Source organism: Zalophus californianus, chromosome 17 (genome assembly GCF_009762305.2).
Source record: "Zalophus californianus isolate mZalCal1 chromosome 17, mZalCal1.pri.v2, whole genome shotgun sequence".
NCBI lineage: Eukaryota > Metazoa > Chordata > Mammalia > Carnivora > Otariidae > Zalophus > Zalophus californianus.
The window spans coordinates 1,598,494-1,618,544 of NC_045611.1; the positions used below are offsets into that span (position 1 = coordinate 1,598,494).

At 52.4% G+C, this 20,051-nt stretch overlaps 1 protein-coding gene across 1 annotated transcript in view; it reads right to left on the reverse strand.

Annotated features, from left to right (window-relative positions):
- Positions 1-1,227: 1,227 nt before the first annotated feature.
- LOC113936394 (BTG3 associated nuclear protein) overlaps positions 1,228-20,051 on the reverse strand; it is a 129,995-nt gene continuing 111,171 nt past the window's right edge. Inside the window, exon 13 of the mRNA XM_027619504.2 lies at positions 1,228-1,647. Coding sequence (XP_027475305.2) covers positions 1,594-1,647 — 54 coding nt within the window. The 3' untranslated portion in view covers positions 1,228-1,593. The remainder of the gene's footprint in view (positions 1,648-20,051) is intronic.

Here is a 20,051-nt window from a genome sequence, read left to right on the forward strand (position 1 = left end):
ACCTCTGGCTGCACATCAGCACCCCCGGGCGGGGCTCGGACCCGCGGGGGCCTGGTGGGCTCTGGATGGCCCAACCAGTCTCAGGGCTGCAGCAGGACCGCGGGCTTCAAGCTCCCAGCTGTTCCAATGCTCGGCCGAGGACAAGCGCAGCTACTTTACCTACAAAACTTTGATTCAGGCCTTTCAGACAAGGCATTTTCTTTCATGGTGCAGACACAGGGCACGCCTCCTGCGGATGGCACGGCCCGACTCTCAGGAGGAGTCGAGAAGCAAACACCGGCCTCCTGAGGGGTGAATTTGCTGGACTGCTTGCCATCAAGTGAAGGTCGCGGGCGGCCTGTCTAACTGCCCTCCTCACGGCACTGCACGCTGGAGTGGACACTCCAGAACCAGGTGAAGGTGAAGCTCAGAGCAGGTAACTGACGCTGCTCAGTGTGCAGTTACTCCAGGAGCTTAAGAAGTGTCTTAGGGAGGAAAGAATGGATGATTCTGTCTGTCCCTGGTCTAAAACTATGGTGCATCCCCTCATCTGTATTCTGTGCAGGGAGGTGCTTGTTATAGTAATCTATTGCTGGGTAACAAATCACCCCAAAGCTTCCTGGCTTAAAACAGCAAATGTCACTTACTATCTCTCACCCTTTCTGGTGGCTGTGCAGTTTTCACCCGGGCTCTGCCCTGTGGTCTCATCTGAAGGCTGGATTGGGGTTCCTCGCCAGCTGGCAAGCTGGTTGGCTTCAGCTGGGGCCTCAGCTCGTCCCCACATGCCTACTTGAGGGTCCTCAGAGCATGGCGGCTAGCTTCCCCAACAGACCAAGTGGGGAGGAGCTGCAGGGCTTCTATAATCTCACATCAAGGAGAAGCCCCATGCTGTCGCTTCCACCATATGACACTGCGTGTGCAGGCCCGGCCCAGGCTCAGTGTGCAAGGGGCATGCACAGGGCATGAACACCACGAGGGCATGAACACCATCACTGATGCCACCTTGGAGGCTGGCCCCACAGTCTGTCCTGATTCCCCAAATGGTCCACATCCCTCCCATTTCTTATTTTTAGCACTGTTTGCCATCACGAATCAGAAAGATATTTTCAAACACAGAAAGTGTCTCCCTGATCTCTAACAGCCCTCTGTGAGGAGCTTCTGTCTCCGCTCATGCCTTTCCTTATGAGACACGGGCAGAAGCCGCCCTCAGAGCTCCCCCGACAAATCTCGCTCTGTCACTCAGCCCATTAGTGCAGGTTTATTTTCCATATTGCTGCAGGCAACAGCACTGCTCAACTGTATAACTGGGACCCAGACCACCTTTCTTGGAAAGGACTTGACGGGGCATCCTTGCTTGGGACCTCTTGTGCAGCTGTGGGCTCACATCGGCTGGGTCTGCAGTCTCGTCTGAAGGTGTGGCTGGGGCAGCAGGATTCCTTCCAAGGTGGCTCCATCAGTGAGCTGGCAGGTTGGTGCTCTTGGCCACAGAACTCAGCATCTCTCCAAGTGGCCTCTCCATGGGGCTTCCTGAGTGTCCCAGCGATGACGGACATCCTTCAGAGTGAGCGGCCCAGGAGACCAAGACGAAGCTGCAGCGCCTTTTATAGCTCAGCCTCAGAAGTCAAGTCCACCAGCTCTGCCATATTCCACTGGCCACTTGAACTGGACCTGATGCAAAGTGGGAAGACGACAAAACCAAGATGCATGGGTCACTGGGGTCATCTGAGAGACTGACCACCACAGTGCTGTCCTAAAGAGAGGTCCATGAAAGAGGGTCAGAGAAAAGCAATGAAAAGGTCAAGGGACGCAGACTAATCAATCTGAAAATGACCAAGTTAGACCAGGATGGTGACCAGTGTGAAATCATCAAAGGTCAGCTGATGGTGAGCACACAGGAAGAGCCAAAGTCAAAATCTATGGGCCAACCTGGCCCTAGCACACTCCCTACCCAGGGCCGTGACTGTCACACCACTTCCCCATCAGCAAAGAGATGATGATGTTTGAGCTCTCTTCTACATTCATTTATCTGAAGACCAAAGGAGTAATAGAAAGAACAGCAAAGTGCCAAAGAGTTATGCTGTTATCATTAACTTATTTATTGTAATCAGAAATGATAAGGCCTTTTAAAAAAAATTATAGCTTGGGGCGCCTGGGTGGCTCAGTGGGTTGGGCATCTGACTCTTGATCTGAGCTCAGGTCTTGATCTCAGGGTCATGAGTTCAAGCCCTGTGTTGGGCTCCACACTGGGCATGGAGCCCACTTTAAAAAAAAAAAAAATCACAGTTTTATTTGTGATATAATTCACATACTGTACATTTCACTGGATTTTAGGCTACCATCACCACCACAGAATGCAAGGTCCTTTTGACCCTTGAGAGAGTATTTGCAGACCACAAAAAGAAATACCAGTCAATGGGGTAGAAATTAACTAGGGGGCTCCTTAGCCCAGGAAGCATGAGGAACCATGAAGTTCAGGTTGAGAAAGGATATCAGTGGGAAGAGATGTCCAGGCACATGAGGGCTGAACCACCTGTGCAGGAAGATGGGGAGAACCAGCCAGCAACCTTGAGGTTGGACTGAATGAAGGCTGACGGCCTGTCCTGAGGGGCCTTGATGCCCAGTGAGAACCCCCCTCCTGAACCCCAAGCACCCTTGCTTCGTTGCCCAGCACACCCTCCCATGTTCTCTTGCTCCTAGAGCAGAGGGCACCTTTCCTTTCAAGACAAGTGGTTTAGTGGTGAGAACCCCTGTGGCCGGTGGCATAATTCTGCCCCTGGCCTCCTGCAGAGACCACCCAGCCCCTGCAGCTTGGCCCCTGGGGCCTCCTCAGCCCTGCAGGATGGGACAAAGCCTTGGTCAGCCATGAGTTTGGGGATTTAATGCTGCCCCTCTATCTCACCCTCCTGGGAGACTTTCCTTCTGCTTTTGTGGCTCTAGCCAGGCTGTTGCACAGCTGAATCCGGGAACAAAGAAGGGGCCGGGGCTCTAAACGTTAGAGCACCAGCAGTCAGATGAGCAAATGGTGGCCACAGATTCACAGGGGCAGGCTTGGCCCTGGGGTCAGGCAAGCACCTTGACAAAGGAAATGGGCCACAGTGGGCACGATTTTCCTTCTGACTAACCATGTCCAGGTGGAGGAAGATAGGGCGCCTCTCTAGCAGCAGAGGGAGAAAGGGCACGTGAACCCTGGATTGCTGGGTGTTATGATAGGACTTGCTTCTCCCTGCCTCTTTCCTTGCTCCACGGCAAGTCCAATGGGTAGAAGGCCCTGCCGGCCCAGGAGTGAGGGCACGAGATGAGGCTGTCTTGTGGAGTGAAGGGTTGGGGGCCTCTCATAACTCCAGAAGGCAGGAAGTCCCAGCCACCCCAGAGTCTGGAGCGCACTCTCCTCTGCAGCATATGGCCCCGGAGCCAAATCCCAGCTCGTTCACTGAAACACTCACTCCTCTCACCTCCACACAGTTCAGGCTGGAGAATTCCTGCCATCCCCTTCTGTCCCCGGACCCTCAGTCAGGAGTCTAGAAGTCTGCAGCAGATGCCCAAGCCAGGGTTCATGGAATCATTTTGGACACAGAGAGGGCTTTTCAGCTTTTTGCTCTTATAAAGAACACAGCAAATGCCAGCAACTCTCAGAAATCTGTTCTGAGCACCTCAGTGACAAATTCTATTCTGACTTTTGCCATCAGCCCAGATTTCCTGGTGGGCCCCTGGCAGCGCCATCCACCCAATGACAGGCCCAGGGAGGATGCTTCCTAAGGGCCACGGAATCCTGGCAGGGATGGAGTGAGGAGTTCTGTGCATCGAAGAACTGAAAATGGGAACCACTTGATGAGGGGAGGAGGCTGACAACTCGCTGGCCTGGGAAACTCAGCAGCAGATTAACGTACATAAAGGCAGGTGAGTGAGTGGGTGTGTCTGCATGGACATACACATGTGCACACACACGCACATGGCTGTGCAAGGGTCCTGAGCACCCATAGCATCCACATCTTGGTTTCTAAATACCATCTTCCACTAAAAGTGAGCAGGACTCCCTGCAGAGATGGAAGATTTCAGTCTGCAGGGAAGCATCAGGTGCTTCTGGAAGACTCCAACACACCAGGCGGCCAGGAAGCCAACCAGGAGCCCAGGGGCTGTCAACACACTTGGGAGCCAGCTTGATGGGGCTCACGGAGAGTGACAGATCACACTCTGTTAAAAAAAAAAAAAAAAAAACTAGTTCCTGAGTTCAAACGCAGATAAACGAATAAAGAAGCGGAAGTTTGAGGAAGCATGAAATGTTTACATAGTTTTAAAGTACTTTTCTACAAAATCCTTTTTTATAATAAAGAAGAAAAGAGTAATTTGCAGCAGAGGAGACCTGGGAAACACCACATTAAATAGTCAATATTCCCATGACCAGTAAAGGGACAAAGTGCAGTTTTGCCCCCTCCCCTGATGGGCCAGCCAAGAGATACAGCCTCAGTCTCTACTGTTCCTGCCCCATGGGAGGCTCATCTCCAGGAGACGCCAGACACCCTACAACACAGACGAGCGCCGAGGCCAAGAGGAGACAAGGAACTTGCATGCACTGAAGGAGGTAGAGTGGACAAGCCAAGCTGCGGCAAAGCACAGACGGACAGACAGACCCTCTCCGCTCTCTGGCCCAAGGGGGTGGGGTCCACACGGACTATCGGGATGTTGCTTTCCACTCTGCTAGCGCACTGAGCCTTGCGGGACAAGGTCTGAATGTGCAGGAGCCGAGCGCACACACCAAGGTGCTGGGCAGTGCAGGTCACGGCCAGTTGGTCCCTGATGCCACCCCCCTGCCCGGCGGGTAGCTGTTGTCCGCGGGCACTGCCCTGCTTTCGTGTGGCCCTGCTGCATCGTCCATGTCATGTGCACATGTCTTCCTCCATCTCCCCGACCAGTGTTAGCCCTGCGTGTGGGGCTGACCCACCCACATCCTCAGCTCTGCCAGCTTGTCCCCCAGCCTCTCCTGATCCGAGCTGAAGCCCCCACCGTCCACCACATGCTCTGCTGCCCGGGGCCTCGGCCCAGAGGAGGGCCCAGGCTGTAGGACGGCCAGGCCGTCCCAGAGGGGTGGTCAGTGAGGAGGTGCCCAGGGCATGGGCTTGAGCAAGGCCCCGAAAGACAGGCATGTCTCGTGTACCCTGAGCATCCACAGAAAGCCCACTCCTCCAGGGGCCACTGCATGCAGACATCAGGGAGGGAGACCCCTTGGGCTAGGGCATCCCTTCTCCCATCTGCCACCCCCCCCCCAAGTCCTGGCCAAGGCAAAGAACAGACGCCATGCAGACGGGGAGCCAACCGCGCTCGGAGAGACACCTGGCCTTACCGCAGAGGTGAGGGCCTTCGGGATTTTCCTCCTTCCCCCCCACTCCTCCCCACCCCTCCCTCCCCCCTCCCTCCTCACTCCAACTCCTGTCTCCACAGGTCCTGGGTCCTGCCTCCCCCCACTAGATGCCAGTAGCACCCCCTTCCCCAGTTGTAACAACCAGAAAGATCTTCAGATGTTGGCCAACGTCCCACGGGGGTCAGAATCACCCCTGGCTGAGAACCATAGGGTCCTCTACGACACACCTTTGTACCCTGTTCAGCTGCAAGGCTCCGGCACCCAGGACTCACTGGCGAAATGATGCCCCGGCGTCGCCGCTGAGCGGGAGGGGAGAGAGGGCTGAGGCAGGGCGGGAAGCACTCGGGTAGTCCCCTGGGCCTCTGGGGGCCTGGTCCTGGCTCGAGAGAGAAGCACGAGAGTAAAGCAAATTGTACTCTCGAGATCCATCTGCAAGGTTTGTGACAAACTGCAAAGGGAGCAAACACAGGCTTTCCCTGTCATCAGCAGCCATGGGCCCCAAAGTCAGCTACACCCACGGCACTGAGATCATTCTTGAAAACCCACCAATCACAGACGCGGCAAAGGGCTGGAAGAAGCCAGCAAGGAGGATGGAGCTGCTTCGCTGTGATAAGCCAGGTCTGGCTCAGGGGGATTCCTGGAGCTGCCCCAGGCCCGCCGGCCAGCATGAAGTCCTCACTGAGGTATGCCTCAGCCTGGGGCAGAGAGCCTGGGATCCGTGGAGAGGCCTGACCCACACCCACTCGGCCTGGCGGCCGGTCAGGGCCCCTCTGTGGTTACACCCGGAGGTCCTTGCAAGGGAACAGGGCCAGCAGCCAGGGGTGAGGGCTGGACCCGCAGCTCACCTCCTCCAGACAGCCTGGATGGCCCGAGCAGGGCCGGGCAGGACGTGGTCAGACAGAGTGACTTGAAGGGCTGTTTAAACCGCATCATGTGGGCCAGCAAGAGCTGGGCAGGGGTCTCAAGAGGGTCCATTTCTTGTGACAGGCAGGGCCCAGAGGGAGGCAGGGGCCTGCCCGGGACAGAGGCCAGTGTCTGCCCCTCACAAGGAAGCATCCCCCAGCTCTGGGGGTTTCAGCTTAGCCCAGGGTTTGCACACATGTAGGTACAGCTTATTTGGGAGGGTCAGTAACCAGAAGGGTCCCAGGCACAGTGCATAGGAAACGAGCTGAAAACCAGACCCACTGCCCACATTCTGGTCCCATGACTGGAGCCCTTCCCACTCAGTCACTCAGCCACCCGGTTCCGAGACATCTGGGAGCTGCTGACGAGGTGAAGGGCAATTCCAGGTCTTGTGGGGCCTCTTCAAGAAAAGCAATACCCACATATGGACCCCAGACCGGATCCAGTGGTGAATGCTTATTGCCCCTGCTGTGCCGGGCGCCACAGTACCAGCTGGTGTCACCACCATACCCCCGGGGGTGTGGGCCCTGGCGTTCAGAGCCTCCCAGGCATGTGCTGCACCCAGGACAGTGAGCAGCGGCTTGATTCTACTAGAAGAGAGAGCAAGCCCACACACGCATCCCCCAGACCCAAATGCTGCCCTTCGGCCCGGCCCCAGACCCACGGGCACCACCGCAGTGCCAGCCTCAGTAGGGGAAGGGCGGGGTGTGCAGTGACGATGGCCACGACTGAATGCAGTTAGGGACACCTCATGATGCCGGCCTCACGGAGGTTTGCAGCCATGGGGGCACGACCACCATGGGAGAACAGTCATGGGAGCACGGTCATGGTGGGAGCACGGTCATGGTGGGAGCACGGCCATAGGAGCACGGTCATGGTGGGAGCACGGTCATGGGAGCACGGCCATAGGAGCACAGTCATGGTGGGAGCACGGTCATGGTGGGAGCACGGTCATGGTGGGAGCACGGTCATGGTGGGAGCACGGTCAGGGTGGGAGCACGGTCATGGTGGGAGCACGGCCATAGGAGCACGGCCATGGTGGGAGTACGGCCATGGTGGGAGCACGGCCACAGGAGCACGGCCACGGGAGCACGGTCATGGTGGGAGCACAGTCATGGGAGCACGGCCATGGGAGCACAGCCATGGTGGGAGCACGGTCATGGGAGCACGGCCATGGGAGCACAGTCATGGTGGGAGCACGGTCAGGGTGGGAGCACGGTCAGGGTGGGAGCACGGTCATGGGAGCATGGTCATGGGAGCACAGTCATGGTGGGAGCAAGATCACGGGAGCACGGTCATGGTGGGAGTACGGTCAGGGTGGGAGCACGGTCATGGTGGGAGCATGGTCATGGGAGCACGGTCATGGTGGGAGCACGGTCATGGTGGGAGCACAGCCATAGGAGCACGGCCACGGGAGCACGGTCATGGTGGGAGCACAGTCATGGGAGCATGGCCATGGGAGCACGGTCATGGTGGGAGCACAGTCACGGGAGCACGGTCATGGTGGGAGCACGGCCATGGGAGCACGGTCAGGGTGGGAGCACGTCATGGTGGGAGCACGGTCATGGTAGGAGCACGGTCATGGGAGCACGTTCATGGTGGGAGCACGGTCATGGTGGGAGCACAGTCATGGGAGCACGGTCAGGGTGGGAGCACAGTCATGGTGGGAGCACGGTCATGGTGGGAGCACGGTCATGGGAGGACAGCCATGGTGGGAGCACGGTCATGGGAGGAGCACGACCAGGGAGCACGGTCATGGGGTAGCCACCAAGGACACAGAGGAAGAAAGTTCCCTCCAGCTGCTGTCTTGTGCTGGGACCTTTCCACCTTCTGCCTGGCACAGTCCAGAAAATGGAATCCAGACCAGTGACTTCAAACGGCTATGCCTTGGGGACGCGGGGACAAGCCCTTCTGAAAGTGAGAATGTGGGGGGCCGGGGGGGGATCTGAGCTCTGAGCCCGCCCTGCCCAGGGTGAGCGGCAGCCTCAGAAGTTTCCAGCATCATCTGTGTGGGGGAGGGTGGGAAGGGAAACCGCTCTCAGGAAGACCATGCCAGCAGTGTTCCCGCCGAGCCACACGCCCTCCGGACATGCTGAGACCAGAGCGCGCACAAACCACTCCAGGCCGCTGGGAGGGCAGAGACCCACCGGCGGGATCACGCTGGGAAGGCGCGGAGTGGGCAGGAGACCGAGATGCTGAGATGCTGCCGGAGCTGCCTCACCTCTCTGGGCACACGGAGCCGATGTTAATGCATACCGGGCTCACAGGTCACAGCCGGGATTCGGCGAGACTATGCAGGGCGAGCACCCCGCACCACTCACGGCTCTGAGGCTTGATATACAGTAACAGATGACAACTTCAGGGCAAAGCCCCACGCCCCACGCCATCAGCGAGCAGGCGTGGGTTTCTGGCTTTGCTCTGATCTGTGCCTGACTGTGACCTCCACCCCATGCTTCAGCTGCTAGGTCTGGAGCTCAGGAGAAGCCCATTTGCCTCTGGGCAGAAGAAGCAGACTGGGGTCACCGGAGGTCCACGAGGGGGTCACGGGGGAGGAGCACAATGGAGCGTCTCCAGCAGCTCGGGGTTGGACTTGAATTCAAGGTCAAATGCACATCTCTTAAATCAGGAGATATGGATGGTCCCCAAGACCAGTGCCAGCAAGGGCAGAGGGTGGGAGCAGAACCCAGGGCCCCCAACAGGACTGCTGTTGGGAGGGGGTGTGGGGAAGAAGAAAGATGCACCCTGGCCTCTGCCTTCTCCAGCCTCTTGTGCCAAGTCAAGCAGGAAGCCGGTGCCCCGGGGGGGACCACCTGGGAGCCGACGGTGAGCACCGCCCACTCTGTCCGGAGGGCAAGTGAACCATGAGCGCCCCTTTGACCTCAGACCCGCATTCTCCAGGGCCGCCTACAAGGAAGAGGCTGCTCCTTACGCGGGCTTGTCGCCCTCCGTCTTCCTCCTGTGCTGACGCACGAGACTGGGACAGGGCTCTTCCCATAATGGAGGCAAGCTTGGCCTTCTAGAGATGTGTCATTTCCCTCATCGGGGAACACTGGCCTCAGTTGGCACTGGTGGCCGAGTCGTGAGCATCCACAGTGGCATGGCTGTTGGACTCTGATGGCCTCAGATAAAACCCATCATCTGTCTGACCAGTGTGGGTGCCAGATTCAGGGAAGGCCTGGCTCGATCCCAGGGGCCAGAGCGGGAAGCCTCTCACGGCCCCAGGCCCTGCTGCCCTCACCCTGCTGCTGGCTGCCGCCCACCCCTGCCCACACCAGACCCACGGCTTCCATACATTCCTGTTTCCACTGCCCTCAGCCATTAAGCACCCAGAGCTCACCCCCATCCATCTCCCCAGGGCCCGTCTGTGCACGGGGCCCAGGGTGGCGGGGGGGTGGGGGGGCAGGGGGGCCGGCCTTACAGGGGTGCACGGTGGCTCTTTCATGGGAATGGCGGGAGACAGTAAATGGGCAGCAAGGCAGAACCTCTTTTCTGACTGCTTCAGTGGGTGACGTCAGGGAGCATCCCCAGCGGAGTGAGGACGGGGAGATGCAGCAGCCTGGCTGAGTGCGAGCAGAAGGAAGGATGAAACCACCAGGCAGAATTAAGTGTCCGCCGGGGAGTGCAGGGCCTCCCAGCAGATGTGCAACCAGCCAGCCAGTGGCTTCTCCCCAGCTCACCAGGGGCAGCTGCAGGTGCAGGCTGGCAAAAGTTCAGGTTTTCCAAGTTTGGGGTTTTGCCAAGGTGAGTGACAGACTAAGTGGCTGCAGGCAGGAGGGCACACAGGCAGCGCTGGGCCGTGGAGTCCAGGCTGGGCAGGCAGTCCTGACGTGGGGGGCACGGGTTCCTCCCCCCCTGCCCCATGCCGGGATTTGAGGGAGTGGCCAGCAGCACAGGGCAGATGGCGCTCTACCCCACCGACGCGGGACAGTGGGTGTGCGGAATCAGATTTAGAAGTTGGTATTTCACAGGCACCTGGGTGGCTCAGTTGGTTAAGCGACTGCCTTCGGCTCAGGTCATGATCCTGGAGTCCGGGGATCGAGTCCCGCATCGGGCTCCCTGCTCAGCGGGGAGTCTGCTTCTCCCTCTGACCCTCCCTCCTCTCATGTGCTCTCTCTCTCTCATTCTCTCTCTCAAATAAATAAAATCTTAAAAAAAAAAAAAGAAGTTGGTATTTCACATACCGTAAGCCTATGCTGATGGCGCCTACGCTGATGGCGGCTTGTTAGCATTTCATTTTTAAGAGCTTGCTGCTGGTCTATAAAGATGCAGTATTTTGTGTGTCGACTTTGATCCCCCAAACATGCTGAGCTCTCTTAACAGTTCCGATAATTCATCTTTGGAAATTATTCGGAATGTTCTAGAACACAGTCACGTCATTGTGATGGGTCTCTCCCCTCCCACTACCCATCACCAGGTGCTCCTGAGTCCCAGTGATGTGCGCAGCACGCTGGCAGCTGACCAGTGTTTGTGGAAGCCCCTGGCCAAGTTGCAGAGGCTCCCTTGTGTTTCTAGAATGCTAACCATCCTTGTCTTCTCCTTTTTTAACATTCTGAAGTGGTGACGTTTATCAAGAGCTGCTTCTGCTGAGAAGCTCATATTTTCTCTTAAGTGCTGCGTTACACTGGGCGATATCCTAAGGTTAAACCTGGCTGCGCTCATGAGCTCAACACCCCTCAGGTCCCCACCCCAGCGAGGGGTCCGCGGGGCCCTCCTCCCGTGCGCTGCAAGGCAGCAAAACATGAAATAGCCGCTCAGTTGCCCGTGCTGGATCACGGCCGCCCCAGGCGCGACGGGGCCCCAACTGCACTCCTGCCTCGGCCAGACTGCCAGAGGGGAGGCCCGCCCTCCCGTGAGCGCCCTGCGCACTGCCTGTGCGTGCTCATTTCAACCCGCTTCCCCGCCGTCCGCCCTCCACGCAGAGCCCCCTGCCGTCCCCCTACTTCCTTGCCTTTTTCTGCACTGGTCGGGGGCTCTTCTGAACCCTAACTCCCCCCTCCAACCCCGCGCCTGCCATTTGTTGGACGCTATACGCAGTCATGGGTAAGGAACCGCAGCTCGCTAGACCCAAATCCAAACGTAGCAGTCTCCTGCGTTCCTTCTGAATCCTCCTCCGTGATATGCTAATTCTGTTTCTTTTTAAGCCCTACAGACATTATTTTCTTCAATACAGTCAGTTTCTCAGACTACTCCTGTATTTGCACTTTTCCTGCACCTCAGGATCTCCCGTCTAAGATCACTCTCCCTTTGCCAAAAGGACAATCTTCATTTTTTAATTTTTTTTTAAAGATTTTATTTATTTATTTGACACAGAGAGAGCGAGCGAGAGAGGGAACACAAGCAGGGGGAGTGGGAGAGGGAGAAGCAGACTTCCAGCCAAGCAGGGAGCCCGATGCGGGGCTCGATCCCAGGACCCTGGGACCATGACCTGAACCGAAGGCAGACGCTTAACGACAGAGCCACCCAGGCGCCCCAAAAGGACAGTCTTTATAACTCCTTTCAGTGTGGGTCTGCTGGTGGCAAACTTTTGTCTTTTGTTTTATTTAAAAAGCAACCTTTTAGGGGCACCTGGGTGGCTCAGTTGTTAAAAGTGTCTACCTTTGGCTCAGGTCATGGTCCCAGGGTGCTGGGATCGAGTCCTGCATCAGGATCCGGCTCAGCGGGGAGTCTGCTTCTCCCTCTTTCTCTGCCGCTACTCCCTACTCATGCTCTCTCTAATAAATGAATAAAATCTTTAAAAAAAAAAAAAAGCAACCTTTCAAATTGAAGAGTGACAGAGAAAAGCACACAGCGACGTGCCCATGATGCCAGGCTCCCCAGGTCACTGCGGTCTCTCCCCCTTGGGGGGCTTCTAACACCAGTGGCTGTCCTCCTTTGTTACCTCCTAGTGGTTTCGTGGGGTTTCCTGCACGTGCCGTCCCAGATTTCAGGACACATGTGGGCGAGGGATCACGACTGCTCCCCTGTGCGTCCCTGGCTGACCCAGAACCACCACGGATCACAGCGCCCTTTGTCCCTGTGTGGAGCCACGCCGTTCAGTGCTCGACGGGGAACGCTGCACGAGCGGGTCTGCCTGTAGGCGCCTCATCCCACCCCGATGCCCTGCGTCCACACCGTCCTCCAAAGTTGTTCAAAGTCTTCAAGACGGTCTCTGCTACTCTTGGCCCTTTGCGCTTTCAAATACATTCCAGACCAAGCTTGTCAACTTCCACAAAAACTCCCTGCTTGGATTTCAGCTGGAATTGCACCGAATCCACCATTTAGGTAAGAACGGATACCTTGAAGCTTCCAATCCACAAACGTGCCAGACACCTCCACTTCTTAGGTTTTCTTCAACAGTACTTTACAGCTGTCTGTCTCAGGCATCTTTTGTTAATTTCTACATAATTTCAGTGTCTGAAAGGCTATAATATATAAGGTAAGGGATAATTACTGATTTTTCCTGGTAATTAGAAATAGAATCAAGTCTTGTACATTGAGCGTGTGGCCAGCAACCTTGCTAACTTTACTCACTACTTTTGATAGCTTGCTTAAGGATTTCTCTGGATTTTCTTCATATATAACCGTATCTCTGCAAATAACAACAGTTTTATTTCTGGATTTTCAAGACTTACATCTTCAAATCTCCTTTTCTGGCCAGGCTCTGTGGTGCAGGGACAACAGACGTGGTGAGCAGCCAGTCTTGTTTCAACCTCACCTCAGGGACAGAGCGGCCAATACCTCCCAGTGAAGCAGGATATTTGCCTTAGAGTTCTCAGTTGATTAAAGGAAGGAAGTTCCTTTCTACCCCTAGTTTGCTAAAAGCTCTCTTCATGAATGGGTGTTGAACTGTACAAATGATTTTTCTGCTTATCAAGATCATATGGTTTGTCTCTTCATTAATGTGGTGAATTACACTGATTGATTTTTTAAATATACAAACCTGCATTCCTGAACCCAACCCAACTTGTTCATAATCTAATGGGACTCAATATTATGAAATCCAGCTTGTTCATCCTTTGTTTAGGACTGTTTGGGATTTTCAAGAGAAACACCGCTTTGTAACCATCTTTCTTTCTCTCCCTCTCTCCTTCCTTTCCTTGCTTTTTCTTTGCAACACCCTTGTCAGGTTCGCACATCAAGGTTATGCTGCCCCATAAAACAAGACGGGATGTGAGCCTTTTTCGTTGTTGTTGTTCTTCTGTGGAAGAGTTTCTAACAGACTGTTGTTCTTTCTTAAACATATCTAAACACTTAACAGTGAAGTCATCTGTGCCTGGAATTTTCCTTGTGACAACAGTTTAGGTTACAGGTGAGACTTCATAAAGATGGGAGCTACTAAGAGTTGCATCAGCAAGATGGGGGCACAGGGCTTTCTGGCACTCGTCCCCTCCTGGAAAAATCAGTTTGAACAACTATCCCCGCGGGAGAACGCCTCTGCAAGAGCTACGGAGTGCAGGTGGGGATTACTGCACCCCAGTGGCACACAGCTAAGAAAAGACAGTTTTGCACCAAGCTAGACATGCTCCCCAGGGGTGGGGGTGGGGGGCCAGGCACGCACCTGAATGCCCCAGAGGCTGCAGCGCTGGCCCACAGTGAACCCAGGGTCCAGACCCGACCCTGCAGACCCGGGCACCAGGCCGCCTGCCCGAGGACTCCAGCAGCAAGCCCACTGGAACACGGCCAGCCAGCTCACCCAGGCTCCCAGACGGGCTGTGAAAGGCTTCCCTGCCAGGGCCCAACTGTGCAGACCGGAATGGGTGCCTACTTCTTCAAAGGTCCAGATGCCAACACAAGGCCACAAGGACCAAAGGAAATCACAGAAACATGACACCTCAAAGGAAACCAAGAGAACGACAGGGACCCTAAGGAAGGGGGGTCATGAGGTGTCTGGAGGGAACGCAGAATAACCGCTCCAAAGAAACTCTGCAAACAACAAGAAAACACACACAATAAACAAAATCAGGGAAACAATGCATGGACAGAAGAAAGAAGTTCAGCAAAGAAATAGAAAGCATTTTTCTAAAACCAGAAACCCTGACCTTGAAGAAAACAATGAGATGAATAGAGAGCTTCAGTGAAGACGGGCCGGCAGGAGGGCAGCAGCAGGCCAGGAGACCCGCCCCTGGACTCAGCCCACTGCAAAGGGGAGGGGGACCCAACGGGAGCTCCGGGAGAACTTCCGAGAAGCCACGTGCGTGTGACTGGAGCCCCAGGAGGAGAGAGGCAGAGGGGTGCTGAGAGCTGAGTTCAAGAAATACAAGTTCACAAAGCTCCAACACCCCCCAAATTCCAACCCCAAACTACCTCCTCTGGGACACATTAAAATGAAACTCTCCGAAATCGCAGGGAAAAAAAAGGTTTGAGAAAGCAGCCACAGAATAATGGAACCACCAGGGAACCCACAGGCTCCCAGCAGAGTTCTCTGCAGAAGCAATGGAGGCTGGAGGCCAGTGAGGTGACGCACGCAGAGCGCTGAAAGAAAAAGGCTTCCAACCGGAACAGCCAGCAGAAGTGTCCTCCAGCAACGAAGGACAGAAAGCCATCCCGGGACGAGCACAAGCGGAGGGAGGTTGTTAGCACGAGCCTGCCTTCCGAGAGGTGCTGAAGGGAATCCTGCAGGTGGAGATGGGTGGACACTAACTAGTAACACAAGACAGACAAAAATACAGGACTCGCTGATGCAGGTGAGGACACATTCAAATTCCCAACACTCTAACACGTGTGCTGACGTGCTCATCACTGACTCTAGAACAAACATTAAAGGACAGAAGTATTGAAAATAACCATCTGGGGGCGCCCGGCTGGCTCAGGCGGAAGAGCATGTGACTCTTGATCTCAAGGTCATGACTTCAAGCCCCACGCTGGGTGTGAAGCCTACTTACGATAAAAATTCAAACGAAGAAACAAACAAACAAAAAAACTATCTACAATAACTTGCCAATAAATACACGATATAAGAAGGTATAAACTGTGACATCAAAAGCATAAAACGGGGTAAGGGTAAAGAGCAGTTTTTCATGTGATTAAAGTTATCAACTTCAAAAAGATGTTAAGTTAGCGTCACAGTAAAGGCAAACAAAACCCTAGAAAGGAAAAGGCATCAAAGTGCACCACCGCAGAGAACCATAACTCCATAGAGGAACCAGAAACAAGGGAACTACAGAATAGTAAGGAAACAATTAATAAAAGCATCAGTAATTCTCTTACTTTAAATATAAATGGATTAAATTATCCAATCAAAAGGCACAGAGTAGCTGAATGGAAGACTCAAATACCATGCTAAAAAGAGACCCATTTTGCTTTAAGGACACAGAGAGGCTCGAAGGGAGCAGCTAGAAAAGATATTCCAAACAAATGGAAAACAAAACACAGCAGGGGTAGCTACACTTATATTTTAAAAAATAGACTTTAAGTCAAAAACCGTAATGAGACAAAGAAGGTCACCCACCATATAATGATACAGGGGTTAATTCAATACACTGAAGGGACATAGCAACTATAAATGTGTATACAGTGGGTGGTGCTGTTTTTTTGAAAAGATAAACAAAATTGACAAAACTTTAGCCAGACTGAGAAGAAAGGAGAGACTCAAATATAATCGGAAATGAAAGAGGAGACAGTACTACTGATACCACAGAAATGCAAAGGATCCTACGAGATTACTAGGAGCATTAATGTGCCAACCAACTAGACAACCTCGAAGTAAGGGACAAGTTCCTAGAAAATACAACCTCCCACACTAAATCACAAAGAAATAAAATGTGAACAGACCACTAATAAGGACATTAAACAGTCATCTGAACTTCCAGTGCAGAGAAGCCCAAGCCAGATGGCTTCACTGATGAATTCTTCCAAACGTCTGAAGAAGAATTAGTGCCAATCCTTCTCAAGCTCTTCCAAAAAACTTGAGAAAACTCCCAAACTCATTTTACAAGGCCAGTATTACCCTATCAAGGCCAGATGAAGACACCACAGGAAAGGGAAACTGCAAGCTGATATCCCAGACGACTGTAGATGTGAAAATTCTCGACAAAATACCGGCAAACCATACACCATGACCAAGTGTGAGGATACGAGGATGATTCAAATCAATAAGCATGACATACCATGTTAATAAAATGTAGAATAAAAATCATATCATCACCTCAATAGATGCTGAAAAAGCATTTGGCAAAATACAACGTCCTTTCGGGGATAAAAAGTCTCAACAAATGGGTTATAGAAGGGACATACTTCAACTTAATAAAGGCTTTATGTGACAAGCCCACAGCTAATATCACCTCAATGGTGAAAAAGCTTATCCTCTAAGATCAGGAACAAGACAAAGATGCCCACTCTTCTTTTTTTCCAGTTTTACTGAAAAATAACCGATACACATCACCGTATAAGGCATACAGCATGATGGCTTGATTTACACATAATGTGAAAGGATTACCACAGTAGGTTCAGCTAGCATCCACCTTCTCATAGAAATACAAAACAAACAAAACAAAAAGAAAGAAGAAAAAAGGGAGAAAATTTCTCCTTGTGATGAGAACTCCTAAGATTTACTCTCTTACCCGTCCTGTGTATCATATGGGAGCGTTCACTGAGGTCATCGCGTCATACATCACACCCCTAGTACTGATTTGCCTTATACCTGGAAGTTGGTACCTTTTGACAGCCTTCCTCCAGTTTCCCCTCCTCCTAACCTCCACGTCTGCTAACCATAAGTCTGATCTCTTTTTCTGGGAGTTTGGTCTTTTGTTTTAGATTCCACACATAAGTGATACCATACAATATTTGTCTTTCTCTGACTTATTTTACTTAGCCTAATGCCTTCAAGGTCCACCCATGTTGTTGCAAATGGTAGGATTCCCTTTATTCTATGGCAGAATAAGTAATTTCCACTGTGTAGATATATTTTTAGCACATCTTCTCTACCCACCCACCCAACCACCGACACTTACGTATGGTCTCCATGTCTTGACCACTGTAAATAATGCTGCTATTAACATGGGGATGCAGTTATCTTTTTGAGTTAGTGTTTTTGTTCCCTTTGGATATATTCCCAGAAATGGAATTGCTGAGTCAGAGGCTGGTTCTACTTTTCCAACTGCTCTGGCTAGAACTCAGTCATGTGTTGAACAGAGGTGGCGAGGGTGGGCACCCTTCAAGGACACTCAACGGAGAAAAGACAACCTCTCCAATAAACGGTACTGGGATGACTGGGTATTCACGTGCAAAAGAACGAAAATGGATCCATATCGTAAACCACTCCCAAAAATTAACTTGAAACTGACTAAAAACTTAAATACAAGACCTGAAACCATGAAACTCCTAGAAGAAAACATAGGAACTCAACTCCTCGACACGGGTAATGGCTGTCTGGACAGGACACCTACAGCTCCGGCAACAAGATCAAAAATAAACGGTGGGACCACATTCCAACTAAAAACCTTCTGCTCAGCAAAAGAAATCACCAACAAAGTGAAAAGACAACCTACACAAAGGGAAAAAAATACTTGCAAACCATCTATCTGATGAGAGATTAATATCCAAAATACAGAAAAAAACTCCTACAACTCAGTAGCAAAAACATCCAATTAAAAAATGGGCAAGGGACCTGACTAAACATATCTCCAAAGAAGATCTATGAAAGGCCAACAGGGACAAGGAAAGATGCTTGACATCACTAATCATTAGAGAAATCATATCAAAACCACGATGAGGGGCGTCTGGGTGACTCAGTCGGTTAAGCGTCCGACTCTTGGTTTGAGGATGTGGAGAAAAGGGAACCCCTGTGCCCTGCTGGTGGGATTGTAAACTGGTGCGGCCACCGAGGAAAACATTACGGAGGATCCTCAAAAAATGAAAAACAAAACTATCAAATGACCCACCAGTCCCACTTCTGGGAAGGTATCCGAAGGAGACCAATTTTTTCTAAGCACAACTTTCGACGTAGTCCACGAGTTTTGATATGTTGATCTGTCATATTTAATTGGTAATTAAAGATACCTTTCCATTTTGATATTTTATTTGGCCCATGGGTTATTTTCAAAGTCCGTTAATCTGCAAACATTTGCAAATGTACTCATTTTTTTTCATTAATTTTTAACTTAATCCCACTTGGTCGAAGAGCGTGGTCTGCAGGGTCTCAGGCCTTTGATGTCTGCGGGAGACCATCTTTATGATCTGGCACGAGGCCAATTTGATAACGTTCCAAAGAGCCCACGGGAAGACTGCACACTCTGGGGCTGCTGGACGCGGCCTCCCGCATGTCGGTTAGGCCCAGCTCCTTATCACGTCGTTCACATATCCACCACCTTAACGATTTCTACGTTTAAGCATTTCTTAAACGCTTGTCAAGAATATTAAACGTGACGCCTTGAAATTGTACAGTATCTTGATCCCTTTTCTCCAGGGCAATAAAAAGAGGCTTTAAAACAATTTAGCTCTTTCCTGCCGGTCCCAACTGACCAAGTAATTTTTCCCAGTACCTTACTGTATTTGAGAATTTCAGCACGAGACAGTTTTAGGCACAGCCCTTAGACATACTTGTTTGTTTGGTTTCGTCCATCCTTCTTCCTTTAAAACCTCCTCCTGGATCCACACTCCTGTTCTTGAAGAAAATTCCTTGCAATTTCCTTCACAGGAGGGACCGTCTGCAGGTGACACTCTCATTTTGTCTATAAAATGTTTTTGAAGTGTCGTCCTTTATTTTTAATAACCTTGAGATAGGACTCATATGCCAAAAATTAGTCACCCTTTTAAGAAGTGTTTATTTCAATGACTTTTAGTATATTTACAGAGCTGGGCCAACATCATCATTTTATTCCAAAATTCGAAAATTTTGGTTGGGCCAAAATTCCATCATTTAACGCTGGCCACCTCACAGGGAAACCCCCGCCCTGTGAGCAGTCACTCCCCACTTCTCCTTGCCTCGCCCCTGCGCCCCCTGATGTGCTTCTGCTCGCTGCCTCTGCGGACTGGCCTGTTCCGAGCACTTCCCAGCAACAGGCCTGTAGAGTACACAGGCTCTCTCACTCAGCATGACGCTTGTGAGGTCCACTGGTGCTGTAGCCTGTGATGGAGTTTCACTCCTTTTTTACGGCTGAATAATATTCCATGTATGGCTGGAGAGATCACATTTGGTTTACCCATTCATCTTCGGACAGACACTTGGTTGTTTCCACTTTTGGGCTAATACGAATAATGCCACAATGCCCATTTGTGTACAAGTTTATGCGTGGGCACATGCTTTCAATGTCTGTGGGTGTATACCTTACACGTAGGAGTGGAAATGCTGGGTTCGATGGTAACTGTCCCAAATGTTCCCGAACAACCTTCAGTTTTCCTGAGCATTCAAGCAGGAGGTGAAAACGTCCTTCTCTCAGTGCCTTGTTGGCACAAGCCTGTGCTTCTGACTTCTGAGGCCGCAGAACATTCGGCTGTGCTTCTGCTACGGTCCTTCCCCTGCACGGGGGCTGTCTTTTCTCTCCGGCTGCTTTCAGAATTAGCCTTGCCTTCAATGCGGTGTGGGGGTTCAGGCATGACTTTTTTTCTTTCTACTTGAGATCTGTTTCTGGAATCCCTTAAACGTGATATTCTCTTCTCTCCTTCTGGGATTCCAGCCATTTCCATCTACGGGAGAACAGCCCCTACCCGTGGAGGGCAGGTGGAGGCATGGGACGCAGAGGCGCCACCCCACTCTCAGGAGCTGCTCCCCCAGCCCACCATCCCCCGTCAGCGTGCCCCGGTGTAAACCACCCAGCCCGGCGACCCCCAACGGCGTGGCATGGGAGAGGTGCAACTGTTTGGGATAGCAACTTCGAATCCTTTCCAGGCAAAGCAC